The sequence below is a fragment of the Astyanax mexicanus genome, chromosome 17 (assembly GCF_023375975.1).
Source record: "Astyanax mexicanus isolate ESR-SI-001 chromosome 17, AstMex3_surface, whole genome shotgun sequence".
NCBI lineage: Eukaryota > Metazoa > Chordata > Actinopteri > Characiformes > Acestrorhamphidae > Astyanax > Astyanax mexicanus.
In genome coordinates, this window is record NC_064424.1 from 6325398 (window position 1) to 6340288 (window position 14891).

At 36.9% G+C, this 14891-nt stretch overlaps 1 protein-coding gene across 3 annotated transcripts in view; it reads left to right on the top strand.

Annotated features, from left to right (window-relative positions):
• Positions 1-14891, top strand: part of myo7ab (myosin VIIAb) — an 81327-nt gene that overhangs the window by 61485 nt on the left and 4951 nt on the right. For all 3 annotated transcript variants that reach the window (XM_022675981.2, XM_049466559.1, XM_049466558.1), the window contains 14 exons: positions 1411-1528; positions 3295-3421; positions 3873-4042; positions 5127-5317; positions 7214-7338; positions 7555-7712; positions 7828-7981; positions 8931-9086; positions 9188-9293; positions 11104-11217; positions 12305-12392; positions 12494-12600; positions 12732-12917; positions 13715-13831. In XM_022675981.2, the coding sequence (XP_022531702.2) occupies positions 1411-1528; positions 3295-3421; positions 3873-4042; positions 5127-5317; positions 7214-7338; positions 7555-7712; positions 7828-7981; positions 8931-9086; positions 9188-9293; positions 11104-11217; positions 12305-12392; positions 12494-12600; positions 12732-12917; positions 13715-13831 (1917 nt within the window). The remainder of the gene's footprint in view (positions 1-1410; positions 1529-3294; positions 3422-3872; positions 4043-5126; positions 5318-7213; positions 7339-7554; positions 7713-7827; positions 7982-8930; positions 9087-9187; positions 9294-11103; positions 11218-12304; positions 12393-12493; positions 12601-12731; positions 12918-13714; positions 13832-14891) is intronic.

Sequence of the window (14891 nt, forward strand, 5' to 3'; positions counted from 1 at the left end):
ATATCAGAACGCAGGCAAAAATCAGGGTCGGAAAATACAAAAACAAGGCCGAAATCGAGAGAGCTAACACAGGCAATGGAAAAATACTTTGTACAAAGAAAAAAATCTGTCAATACTCTGCTAGGAGTGAGTGAGGTGAGAGTTTATTAATAGTATATGTAACAGGTGAAATCAATATTCAGGTGATTGAATTCCTGGTAGCATTGTGCTCATTCTCATGTAAATGGCATTGATGTCAGTGTGTGGTGCATTCTGGGTACCGTAGTCCGGAGACTGGAGATCGCAGGTAGAGTGTGGGAGATACAGGATCACCTTCAGTGCCAAGTGTGACAAATACTGTATGTTAATAAACCTAAAAAATATATATTTTTTCCATCTACTGCTTCATAAATCATAATCAGAATAGCAGAATCTGACAAACAAAATTTTAAATAAGACTGGCAATAATAATAAAGGAAAGTGCTGCACATTTTTTTACAGACCAAGAGGGAGAGTGACTACACACTGACGGTGAGTGTCAGAAACTAGAGGAGAAACCCAGTATGCAAATACGATTGTGCAAGAAGCTAATGGGGGAAAAGCTGTCAATGACAGTAGACTAAACTCAGTTACTCTAAGTAGAGTTTGGAACTATTTAATTTGACATAAAACAGACTTTTTTATTTGATGAATTTATTTGATTTAAAACAAACTAAGGGTTCACAGTGATCTGTTAAGTTTATGGCATTTTCTTTCTCCCTCTAATTTATTTCAAATCTATATTTTAGTTAAATGAATTCAAAATGAAGACTCAATACAAATATGTTTTATTCACAAGGCCATAAAATTCTAAAAGTAGATTTATTGTGCAAAGCAAATTAAATAATAAAAAAAATCATCAACTAAATGAACGTACTATGGAGGCACAATAACTTTTTTAAGTTTTAAGTTTAATTAACTTTAATTTGTTCATAATATATGAACAATTATCTACATAAATTCAATCCCATTTTCACTTTCTATTTTTTTATCTGTTCTATTCTAAAATCCAAATTTATCTACATATTATAACTAAGAGAGATAAGAGAGCCCTGTAATCAGTTCAGATCACTCACTCGCTGTGCTAATTCTGTTTGGCTTGAGTGAGGCAGTGAGTTGAGCTTTGACTGATGATGACTGGGAAACATTAATCGTGCGTTCCCTCCTTCAGGGGTGAAGGCTGATTTAATTACCCTTCTGTAGGTAGGTAACTCATAGGTTAAAGTGATGGACATGAATGTTTAATGACGCTGGAGATCTATATAATGGATTGTGGGAGTGCTGTGGTATTGCATGTGCTGGTAATATTTTATGCATATGAACTGGCACTGGCACGAGGAGGACTGGCGGCGCGCGAGGAGACTGGTGTTATTGACTGTTAAATGCCCGCAGGGAATATACACACAGAAGAGGTTCGACCCGCAGAGAGTGAAGGAGGAGGTGGTGGACTTCGCTCGCTTTAAGTGGCCTTTGCTTTTCTCACGCTTCTATGAGGCCTTCAAGTTCTCAGGTATGACCAGCTTGGAACACCTGTGTAGACTTTAATAAAGCTCCTGTTCACCTAGGGCTGCACAATATATCAATATATCAATATATTGCAATCTGTGAATGCACAACAGTCAAACTGCAGGATGTTCACTGTCATAAAAGGTAGATTTAATAAAAATTATCATGATTTGGTTGGTCAACACAAAAGCAACATTTGCACAGTTTTATTTTCCATGAAAAAACAAAAACAGGCAGTTTACATCTGCATTTATTTGGCTTTATTTTTGGATACAGTGTACATTTAATGTCATTTAACACTTGTGTGGTGTTCATATTTTTGTTACTCGTTTACTTTGTTACTTGTATTTAATTCAGCAAAATTAATCAATTCTACATTAAAATGCTTTACACATGCTCGCTTCACCTAAATTGCAAGCAATATAAACAGCTTACATGGTTAATATTTGCCCTTTACCTTTCTTATGTTACATTTCTTTCAAAAAGTGCTACTCTTTTTTTATTAGTTTTTTAATAAAATGTAAAAGAAAATGAATTAAACTCAAGATATGAGTAGAAATTTTGTTTAGTTTCAAATTTACAAATGAAGCAATGTTTATTAGCCCTTGGCCAAACATACTGTATATGAAATAAGTGTGTGTCTGTGTTGGGGGGGGGGGGGGGGGGGGTGGTAGGTGGGAGTACAGTGTGTGTTTATCGAAAATGTGTTTTGATATATGTTTTTCACAAAAAATGAGCCAATGCCAATGAGTTTGAGTTAGAAAAAAAAAATTTTTAGTATCATTTGATGAAAAATGAAAACGGGTCCCACAGACCCGAACACCACACAAGGGTTAATGTCATGACATTGGCATTTAAATCGGTTGCTAAATTTCCCTTTACAGTAAGTGTACAATAACTTACAGGACTTACCACACAAGGTTTCAACTAATTATTAATTGACACTATTGACATTATTAACCATGAAAATGTCTGAATTTATTATTATTATTAACAATATTACTCAAGCATTACATTTTTGTAATGTCTAATAATGATTTAACTTAAATACTATTATTTGTGTGCCTTATTGTAAAGTGTTACCAATACTAAGAACCACACATTAGGTATTTTATATCATATCTTACAACCCAATAATAGTATGTTATAATAATTGGATGCGGTTTTTTGTTTACTGTGAAGCTTTAGAGATACTTTTTGCTTAATTTTTGATGTTTGCAGTTTATATGCAGCTGTAAATGTAGTTTTTTGTAGTCTGTTTTTGTAACATTGCAATACTTTATGTTCCATTATTAAATCCATTGCATTATCATTTCTTTTTTAAATCAGCGTCTTGTTAAGTTACTGTTGTTCATAAAATGGACAATAGTTTACATATTTTTTGCTACTATTTCTTGTTAGTAACTGTTATAATACAGAACTTTTGTAGTACTGTTTGTAATTTTTTAACATTTATTTTTTTGCAGTGGAGTATTCTTGAAAATTAAATATTTTTTAGTGTTTTTTCATATCACCATAAATATTTTTATTGCAGAAATTCTCCTAAAATATGCAGATATGTTTTAGGGCCATATTGCATAGCCCGACTACTCACCAAGAAGTATTTTTCAAATTGTATTTATTTTACTGAAAACACTAGTTTCAGTATTTGAGCATGAAGCTAAATATTGATGCTGTTAATATTGCGCACATTTGTATAGTAATTTAGTGTGTTTTGTTGTTTAAAATATTCGTAAATGATACATTTTTGACATTAGGTTTTTTTCACAGGGCCCAGTCTGCCAAAGAATGATGTAATAGTAGCGGTGAACTGGACTGGAGTTTACTTTGTGGATGAACAGGAGCAGGTTCTTCTGGAGCTTTCCTTCCCTGAGATCACTGCAGTTTCCAGCAGCAGGTTCAGTAATCCTTTAACACTTTCTAATATTCGACTCAGATTCACAGGAATATAAAGTTATGAATGGTCTAATAACTGCACCAGTTAGGGGTAAATCTGTGTCGTCTGTATAATTATTTCACTGAAATACGTTCAGTAATATCATATTAAACAGGCAAATTCACTCAGTTCACACAACCATTCCAATTTAATCAGAAATTATCAATCTTTTCAATAATCAAATTGACATATTTCTATGTATTCAGGCCAGGGGGTATATCAGATTTATACTAAATGAAATTATAGTAAATGAATACTTTTTTTAGTGACAGTTCAATCTAACCTTTCAGTCTGTTTCAGTTAATCCCAGCTAAATGTGCACAGTTATCACTTTGATCTAAATTGTTTATATTTGTTCATTTGACCGGATAAATGAGGGCAGTTTTTTATCTTTATCTCCTCTCTCACACAGAGGAGGAAAACTCCAGGGCCACAGCTTCACTCTGGCCACTATTAAAGGAGACGAGTACACCTTCACCTCCAACAACGCAGAAGACATTCGTGAACTGGTCGTCAACTTCTTAGATGGTCTTCGTAAGAGATCTAAGTTCGTGGTGGCTCTGGTGGACAGCCATAACATGGGTGAGCTGTACTTCTTACAAAACTGCCAAACTGCACTGCAAAAACATCCATTATCAAAAACCTAGACAAGTAAAAAAATGAGTATCATTGAAAAGTAACCTTATTTCATTAATATAGTTTTTAATGTTCAAAGTGGATCAACACCAGCAGATGACCTGTCTCTCCAAACCATCACTGATCATCAGTAAATTTTATTTTATTCGTAAATCAAGGGACCAGAGTCTGGAGGAAGAGTGGAGAGACACACAGTCCAAACTGCTTGAGGGTCTAGTGTGAAGTTTCTACCAATCAGTGATGGTTTTGAGAGTCATGTCATCTGCTGGTGTTGATCCACTGTGTTCAATTATCAAGTTCCAAAGTCAGTGCAGTGTTTTCTCTCTGCTGACAACTTTTATGGGGATGTGGATTTCATTTTCCATCAGGACTTGGCACACTGCCCACACTGCCAAAAGTACCAATTGGTCTTAGTTTCATGGATAAATTGTAAATTGGAGCAGCCTGTTGGCCAATCTTCATTAATTGCACATTGCACCAGTAAGAGCGGAGTGTGAAGGTTCAGTTAGCAGGGTTAGAGCACAGTTCTGCTCAAAATATTGCAATGCACACAACATTATGGGTGACATACCAGAGTTCAAAAGAGGACAAATTGTTGGTGCACGTCTTGCTGGAGCATCTGTGACCAAGACAGCAAGTCTTTGTGATGCATCAAGAGCCACGGTATCCAGGGTAATGTCAGCATACCACCAAGAAGGACCAACCACATCCAACAGGATTAACTGTGGACGCTGTAAGAGGAAGCTGTCTGAGAGGGATGTTCGGGTGCTAACCCGGATTGTATCCAAAAAACATAAAACCACGGCTGATCAAATCACGGCACAATTCAATGTGCACCTCAACTCTCCTGTTTCCACCAGAACTGTCCGTCACCACAATAAATTATTGTGCTCTAAAAGCAGGTGTTTCAGTTTCATTGTCCAACTCCTGTATGTTAAGCACTATTGTGAATGTATTTACAGCAGCTGCAGTGTGAGGGTTTCTGCCTGGTGATGATTAATTGAGGTTTTGTGGTTGTGGGTTTCTGCAGCAGGGCATGACTCCTCGTTCCTGAGTTTCTCAAAGGGAGATTTGATCCTGCTGGATGAACACACAGGAGAGCATGTACTGACCTCTGGCTGGGCTCACGGAGTCAATGACAGGACCAAGAAGAGGGGGGACTTCCCAGCAGACAGCGTCTACGTCCTGCCCACCATCACCAGACCCCAGTATGATATTGTGGTGAGACAGCCTTTCTACTCTTCACTTTACACCATTTTAATGCTGTGTAGTCCAAGACTAGGCTTAAAGGAGAACTATCTCTGGTGTAAAATGGACTTTTTTGTAGTAAAACATGATAAAAAGTTCTTACCTTTGATGAATAGCACACCTCCGTTCTCCCACAGCGTTCCGAGGTCCAGACATTTTAACAGTTTGTCCAAACACCATTCAGACTGGGTGATACGGGGCATATTTTACCCTGATAAATCACTTTTTCCACCGTGATCCAGCTCAAAGTAGCTCCACACCTCCTTGCTATAATCCGGAGACATCCTGACATTTAAAACGAGGCATTAATAACTTAAAAAGTGCACAAGAAGCTTATTAAAAACCACAGTTTACCTCATATAATGATAGCTTCAGCTCCGAGCGCCGCCATCACTGAACTAAAAATAACATAGATATATATATATATATATATATACATAGACTCCGCATAGCTTAGCATTCTTTAATCTCTGTTTGGGAATCTGCCCCTAAAATTTCCGGGAATTGTGATTCCAGACTTTCATTCTTCATCTACACACAGTACCAGGCAAAAGTTTGGACACACCTTAAATTAAATAGATTTTCACCTCTTGCTTAGATGGCAACTTTGCATGTTATGAGTTACTAGCCTTAGAAACCGCAAGTTAACAGAGTATTTTGGTTTGTTTAACACTTTTAACACTAGAACACTAATGTTAAAATTAGTAACACCATCACTAACATTGGGTAATCACTGTATGACAAGTTTTGGAACCCTTCTTTAATTGTACAACAAACAACATCAAATAAAATAAAAAAATATATCATGAATGAATTAAAATAAATAATGCTGCTGAGAACTTGGTCTTTGGTCCACCCATTCCTGTGACATGTGAGCGCCTGGTTTAAACACACAAACATTGGTAAATTACACCCATGAAATATCTTACTCTCTATCACTAACGTCATATAAAAACCTCTTAAAAAAACATAGACGGGAGGAGGGAATCAACCATAACATTAATAACATCAATGATCATCACTCTGAAGCTCCCCAAAGTCCCATGCAACTCAGAGCAACAGCAGCAACACAATGGAAATCACATGAAAAATAGTGTGGGTGAAAATTACTCGGCGTTAGCGTTCTAGGGTTAAGTTACTACATGATTTCTTATGGGTTTCTTGATAGTCTGAAAAAAATATGATTCATTTACAATTTAGTGGGAAAAAAATAAGAAAAAACATTGATTGAGAAGGTTTTTCATCAGTTCATGTTAATTTACGATTATCAGAATTTGTATAGATAGAATTTCCTTCTGACATTTGTTTCTACCTTCTGAATGATGACTCTCATATGAATCTCAGCCTGACTCAAAGCAAGTAACTCTTCACTAGATTCACTGCTTCTAAAAAGACTATCCTCTTAAATTGGATTACACCGGGTCTGCATCTAGGTTATTTTACTTTACATAACCCGACTCGAATATACTGCAGCCCGACTTCACAATACCAAACCTAACACTGTTGAATTATGGAATTACATTACATTACATTTGGCAGACGCTTTTGTCCAAAGCGACTTACAATAGTGAAGTACAAAAGTAATAGAAGTTAAAAGTAAAACATCTTTAGATAGGGCCTAAAGGAGGTCAAAGGGAAATAATAGGATAGAGGAGTGAAGGAGGGGAAGAAGGAAATGAGGTTAGAAGTAGTTAGTGTGTTAGAGGAGTAGTTAGTGTGTTAGTGTGCATATTACAGAATATTAACATAATTTTTGAACATTACAAAGAGCATAACTGCCCATTCTTTTTGTTTGTATGTCTTTTTTTATTCCTATTAAGATTCTCCTATTAAGGGAGATATAGTGACCCCTTTTTACTTGTGTTTTAGGCGTTGGTGACGATGTCTCCAGACCAGCGGAAGGATTCTATAAGTTTATCACAGCTTAATATGGTGGAGAGTGAGGAGAAAGTGAAGCCCTACACTTTGGAGGAGTTTTCTGTTGATCACTTCAGGTATATTTAAACCACAAAGAAACACACTTCAGTAAAGTTAACATTTTGAACATAGAAGTTTTTTTTTCCCTACAGTTTGTTATATATGTGGTTTGAATTCCATATCATGCTGCTTAGCTATCAGCAGCCGGAGTCCGAGAGAGCACAATTGGCCATGCTCTCTCTCTTTGGGTAGGTAAACTTTTGATGCTTCTTGTATCTCCCCTCGATTTGCAGACCTCCTCCTAAGAGCACTCTGAGTCGTGTGATGATCAGTAAAGGCAGGGGAAAGGATAAGCTGTGGTGCTGCTCCAGAGAACCTCTCAAGCAGCCCCTGCTGAAGAAGGTCCTCAACAATGAAGAGCTCTGTCAGGAAGCCTGCCTGGCCTTCATAGATATCCTTTAAATGCAAATTGTACTGATCTAGCCCTGTAGCCTGTATCTTTGACTTGTTACATCATCTGTTGCTCCATGTGTCTGCTCTTCTGCTCCTTAACTCCTCTGCTGCACCTATCATGAAGTATATGGGTGACTACCCGTCTAAGAGAACTCGCTCGGTCAATGAACTGACCGATCAGATCTTCGAGGGACCTCTGAAGGCTGAACCACTGAAGGACGAGATCTTCTGCCAGATAATGAAGCAGCTCACTGAAAACCATGTGAAGTATGTTGCTTCATTAGGAGTCCTGCTAATGCTAATAAAAAAGGGTGTTTCCTTTGTAAGCAGCTTTTCAGAGCCTATTTAAATATCTAATATGTTCAGGTGTACTATGTACTAATATAAATTTTGTAAAAAAAAAAAAACAGTAAATAAAACAACACACCATCTTTAGCATCTAAAATGTAGTAATTTAAATATTTAGTATTTGTAGATAAGCGGGTGGACCAAGCCAGTTAGACATAGAAACCTGTCAAACAAATGCCTTACAGGAACGTAAATGGTAAGAGCACGAGAGAAAGTATTAGAAGAGGAAAGAGGAGAAAGCAGTGAGAGTTAGTTTTGAGATTCAATCCATTTTATAGTAAATAAGAGTAATAAAAGGTAATCTTGGGGGCGCACAGTGGTCCAGTGGTCTAATGTGCTGCACTATGAACGGGAGGTCGCAGGTTCCAATCATGTTTATGCAGCTTGCCATCAGCTGCCCAGGCCCAGAAGGAGGAAAATTGACCTTGCTCCCTCCGGGTGAGTAGATGGCGCTCTTTTCCAGGCGGCACGAGGCATCTGTGAGCTGATTTATCGGAACCTAGTCAATGTGCTTTCATCTGAGTGCGCTAGCATGTGTCGGAGGAGTCACTGGTGATAGGGACGAACAAAGGGGTGGGACAATTGGATAGCCAAATTGGGAGAAAAATGGAAAAAAATCTGAAAATATTTTTATCTTTTTATTACTTTTATAAGTTGCTTTACTTTTTATAAGTGGCTTTCCTGTCATTTATAAGTGACTGGTAAAATTCATGCATATGGCGCACCGGATCTTTGGGACAATTAAATGATTTTATGTCGTTCTCTTTGTCCAAAAAGATACGGTACTTGTATTACTAAACCCTTCCTTTGATGGCTCCTTCACAGCAAATATGTCAGTGTTAAATCAGTCATGCTGTTATGTTTGCAGGTTCAGTGAGGAGAAGGGCTGGGAGCTGCTGTGGCTTTGTACTGGCCTCTTCCCTCCCAGTAACAACCTCCTGCCTCACGTGCAGAAGTTCCTGCAGTCCAGGAAGCACCACCCGCTGGCCCCGGACTGCATGCAGAGGCTGCAGAAAGCCTTGAGGTAACAACATAAAAATAAAAGTCCAAATAAATTTACTTTACTGAACCACAAAAACTGCAGCATCCTGTGCACTGACATTTTCTTCTGGTATGTTCCGTTAGAAACGGCTCCAGAAAGTATCCTCCTCACCTGGTGGAGGTGGAAGCCATCCAGCACAAGACCACACAGATCTTTCACAAGGTCTACTTCCCTGATGACACAGATGAGGTGAAGCACCCTGTACTGGTCCACAGATATTCCTCAGAGGGAGGCAGTAGTCTATAGGCTGCGTTGTGAACGTACCACTTCACATACTTGCCTGTGTGATATGCGTGTTACTGGAGGTTTCCACTAGAGGGCAGCTCAGGCGTTGGATGACTGCTTGAATAAATACTCATCTGCTCTGTTTCTCCAGCATTTTACACTGTGCATGGGTAGAGTGTCTCGAATTTGCTAACATTTTAAATTAAACATTTCCACATTGACTTCTGCACTTCAGGTACACATTTACGTTTGCAGAAAACACACCCATGAATAATTAAGAGAATTAGTCCGTGCCTTTTTTTGCATTTCCAGCCACACAAGATGTACATATATAACCTAAATTAAAGTGTCAGTCAGTATTATTTTGTTTCTAAACTGAAAGCAGAAGCATGTCTGAGTGGAGAAGGGATAAAATATTGTGTTTAATGGTATCAGTGTGCTGAAATGACCATCCCTGCTAAGCCTAATATATTCATTCTAAAAACTGGGGTGTTGGTCACTTTTCACAGGAGTTCTTCTTCTGACCACGTCACGCATCTTTACGCACTTACGTCACACATACAGCCTGTAAAAGAGGATCCGGCTCAGTTTTACTAAACGCGAGCGGCTGGTGGAGCAGTGGAGACTTCAGAAGGGGAAACTCAGAGCTCAGTAGCTCATTCACTCATAGTAAAACCAAAGAAACGAAGGAGTGAAGTTTCTGACTGAGCTCTCTCTCTCTCTCTCTCTGACTGAACATAACCTGGAATCAGATTTATCCACTCTGAAAGGAGACCACATCACACCCGCCCAGTTTAAAATGATTCTTCGGACATGAGCTTTAAGTTGCTCAGTGTACATGGCCTTAACGGCCTAAAGCTAAAACAGGGCTTTTTGTCTTCTAATAATTCTAATAGGTCTTAGCACATTAAAATAAATAAAATATATAAACAAATATAAATAGCCCTATTTTAGTGATCTTTAGGTGAGCTGTTAACCGTGCAGCTTGATTTAGGGCGTCATTGTGTCTTTGCTATCATAACAACAGGAAAAGTAACACACAAAAAGCATCAAGTAATTCTCTTAATTAATCATGGGTGTGCTTGGTTTTGGACATAACATGAAATAAACCAATCAAAGTGTCACCTGCTTTTCCCCTTTAAGAGACAGCTTTGCTCTGACTTAGGTGAATTGCTATTTTAATGGTACAGCTACCTGGATGTGTCCAACACTTCTCAGCAAAGGAAACAGCAGGTCATTTACAGGAACACCATGCCAAAAAAGTTTTTGTTTTTTGTGGGAAGTTATGCTTTTGTGTTATGATCAGGTGGGCCATAAGGAGGGAAAGGTGGAGAATACCTGATATACTGTATTTCTACTGGAATAACATTTCTTGACTGTAGTAAAATGTGTTTTTGGTGCTGTAGTTGGCAGGAGTGCCTGAGGAAGCAGGAACGATGTCCTATCAGGCTCTGACCTCATTAGTATTCTTAACCAATTTCAGCTGCAGTATTATAGAGTGGGGCTGTTTGCGCTGGGCATTAGGGAACGGCGTGTGCTGAAGAATTAAAAACAGCTGTAGTGATTAAAGCCACAAAATAAAATAAATAAACAGTCTTTTAGGTAAACAGTGTATAATGTGCAATGTGTTACTTTGTTCCTTTTATTAATCAGCTCATGTTCTGCAGAATGATAAGAGAATAAACTTGTTCAAAAATAAAATAAGAAATGTGTTTGACCTCTCTGTGCTTTTCCTCTGACAGCTGTCTGATCTAAAGTCAATCTTATTTTTCAGGCTTTTGAAGTGGAGTCAAGCACAAAGGCCAAAGACTTCTGTCTGAACATTTCTGGCAGAATGCTGCTCAAATCATCTGAGGGCTTCAGTCTGTTTGTCAAGATTTCTGATAAGGTAGAGTAAACCAGCAGTGGAACAGTAAAATCCCTGCCAAAGATATCAATACATTTTATGACCCTCTGATATGCTGTAACTGAAGCTTTAGGACCAACATCATTTTTGTATTTCATTCAATATGTGTTACTAAATAAACACTCATATTTCACCAGTCTTAAATATCTTTTACAGCATTTCCAGACACCCTATAGATTTCATACATGTCCTTTTTTTCTGTTTCTCTGCTTGTCATTCAATGTGTTTTCTTTCTTTTATGATTTTTTTACATTGTAAATTTAATATTGACACTATATTAAAGCTATACAGCAACACATGTGGATTTATTTACTAAATAAAAAGTGTAAAAAAAACAGAATATGTTTTATACTTTAGATTCTTCTAAATAGCACATTTATCTTTGAGGACAGATCTGCACATTTTTGCTATTTTAATCTCCTGGAATAGTTTTCTCAGCATCTTGAAGGAAGGAGTTCCTGGAGGTGCTGAACAATAGTTGCTGCTTTTCCTTCATGCTGTAAGAGACCACTTAAAATTAAGAGTTTCTTTGATTTTACCAAATTGAAACCCTCTGGAATATAATCAAGAGAAAGATGGATGATCACAAGCCATCAAACCAAACTGAACTGCTTGAATTTTTGCACCAGGAGTAAAGCAGCATAAAGTTATCAAAAAGCAGTGTGTAAGACTGGTGGAGGAGAACATGCCAAGATGCATGAAAACTGTGATTAAAAACCAGGGTTATTCCATCAAATATTAATTTCTTGACTTAACTTAAATATTTATGAATATGATCTTGTTTTCTTTGCATCATTTGAGGTGTTTTTTCATATTTCAGCCATTTCTCATTTTCTGTAAATAAATGCTCTAAATGACGATATTTTTATTTGGAATTTGGGAGAAATGTTGTCTGTAGTTTTTAGAATAAAATAATCAATGTTCATTTTACTTAAACATAAATCTATAAATAGCATAATCTGAGAAACTGATTTAATAACTGAAGTGGTCTACAGTATAACTGTAGTCTTGTTTGTCCCCCCCCTGCCCCTCCTCCTCACTCTATTTTTAAACACTTGTTATTTTGCAGGTCATCAGTGTGCCAGATGGAGATTTCTTTTTTGACTTTGTGAGACACCTCACTGACTGGATCAAGAAGAACAGACCTGTAAAGGATGGTAATGATTGATTTATATTAATTTTATGCTGATAGCTATTTTTGTCAGTATATCTTCCTGAAAGAAAGGTATTAACATATTAAGTGCTGTTTATGTTGAAGCTATAGTGCCTTCACTGACGTATCAGGTGTATTTCATGAAGAAACTGTGGACCAATACTGTGCCAGGCAAAGACTCGATGGCCGACTCCATCTTTCACTACTACCAGGTGAGTAGTGAAAACTCCAGCAGATTGAGTTTTAGAGAAATATATTTCTTTCTTTATGTTATATTTAGAAAAAGGTAAATTACTTTTGAAATGATGTTTAATATGCTCTGTTATTTTCCTGTCTGTTTCAGGAGCTTCCTAAATACCTGCGTGGATACCACAAGTGCCCTCATGAAGAGGTCTTCCAGCTGGCAGCTCTGATTTACCGGGTGAAGTTTGAAGAGGATAAATCTCAGTTTATCAACATCTCCAAGATCCTGAAAGAGCTCGTCCCTCAAGATCAAATCAGACAGCTCTCACCTGATGACTGGAAACGGGTGAGTGACAAAGAGAACTACATAAAACAATGCCCTTAATTGATCCCCCAGTAATGAAAGAATGGATGAATATAATCAATGAAATAATAAATAATCAAAGAAATTTGCTATTAGGCTGCAGATGTCAAAATATTCGAAACTATGATCAAAATTGACAATTTACATAAAAAATGAAAGACGAGATTTCATTAAAACAAAAACAGAATAAACTACTACCCAGAAATATATTTTTTATTCGATATAGGTTTTATTTCATTTTTTTGCACAATAATTTCAAACAATCTCATAGTTAATCGCTAATAGTTCCTTGTCCTGTATATGTTTGTTTTTTTAAGATAAAAGAAAACGTGTACATTGTGAATGTCAATTCTTTGAAGTACACACTGGAAAAATGAAAGAATTACAAAAAAATTCACATACCCCAGCTAATATAGTGACATTTTTAAGATGTTCTCAGACTGGCTTTTAAAGTCATGAGGATGCTATTTTTTATTTACTATTTTAAACTGGTAGTTAATATCCAGTAATAATATAGGAGTTATAAGGCACCTAAATGCCTCTATAATATGCAGTGGTTTTGAATTTTTCCAACAGGGTTGAGATGCATTGCGACTGTTCTCTGCTACCTTTCTGTGTTAAAGCATGTAATACAAAAAAGAATTCCAGTTATATCTGTTGTTTTAAATGGTAACCTTATTCTTGCAAAATCGATCCTCAAAATTACGTAAATAAAATTTTATTTCAAAATATATAGTAGATTTACCTGCATGATGTGACTCTTCTGTTTTCCTTCACAGTCCATTGTGTCCTGCTTCAACAAACACGCAGGAAAAACTCGAGAAGAGGCCAAACTCATGTTCCTGAAGATCGTTTACAAGTGGCCCACTTTTGGATCAGCCTTTTTTGAAGTAAAGGTAAACAAACAGTAATTTCTAATGATGTTTTATCATGATTTATTTATGCATTGTCACATCTCTCAATACAGTACAATCACTGGTGGACTTGGGGGGCAATTGCCCCCTTCTGAGGCCCCATGATTGAAACAGCTTTGCCGAAGTGCCCTCTAGAATGACAAAAATGAGACAAAATGCCCTCAATCAGCAAGCCTTTTAATAGGGAAATAAGTGATTGTGTGCCCACTAGGATGCCCTCAACTTGTGATAAATTGTGATGATATGCCTCTAGATAAAAAAAAAAATGATAATGTGTCTTAAAGAGCCCACAGATCACTACCCATCTGTTCCTCCAATAGAAAAGGGTGCCACCCTATCTCCCAAAGATACAAGTAAATGTAAAGTGTTGCAGTGCTGAATTAAGTTCTTCTACAGATGAGAAAACATGATGAAGTGCTGGTTAGGTACCTGCTCCTCTGATAGAGACTAATTAATTAAATGTGGTGTGGTGCTTTATAACTGCCATCACAGTGGGATTAACTGAAATTGATCGTACAGGACTGTGCCAATAATGTAAAAAAACTGGTGTCAATAATGGTACAAAGTTAAAACAAATCTTTTAAATCCCATTCTTTAAATTGTATTTATTTGATCATTTTATGTTTTCAGTTTTAGCCACACCCCCTATAGAATACATGCCCTATGTTTGCTTTTATTTTGTATCCATGCCCTATAAACAACCTTCCGTTTCTGAATCAGTTTCTCAGATTTTGCTATTTATAGGTATATGTTTGATTAAATTTAACATTGTTGTTTTATTCTATAAACTTTAGAGCATGTACTTGCTGAAAATGAGAAATGGCTGAAGATGAAGATGAAGATGAAGAGCTTTCAGACCTCAAATAATGCAAAAATATGCATAAAGTTAATATTCATAAAGTTTTAAGAGTTCAGAAATCAATATTTGGTGGAATTACCCTGGTTTTTAATCACACTTTTCATGCATTTTGGCATGTTCTCCTCCACCAGTCTTACACACTGCTTTTGAATAACTTCCTGCCACTCCTTGCGCACAAATTCA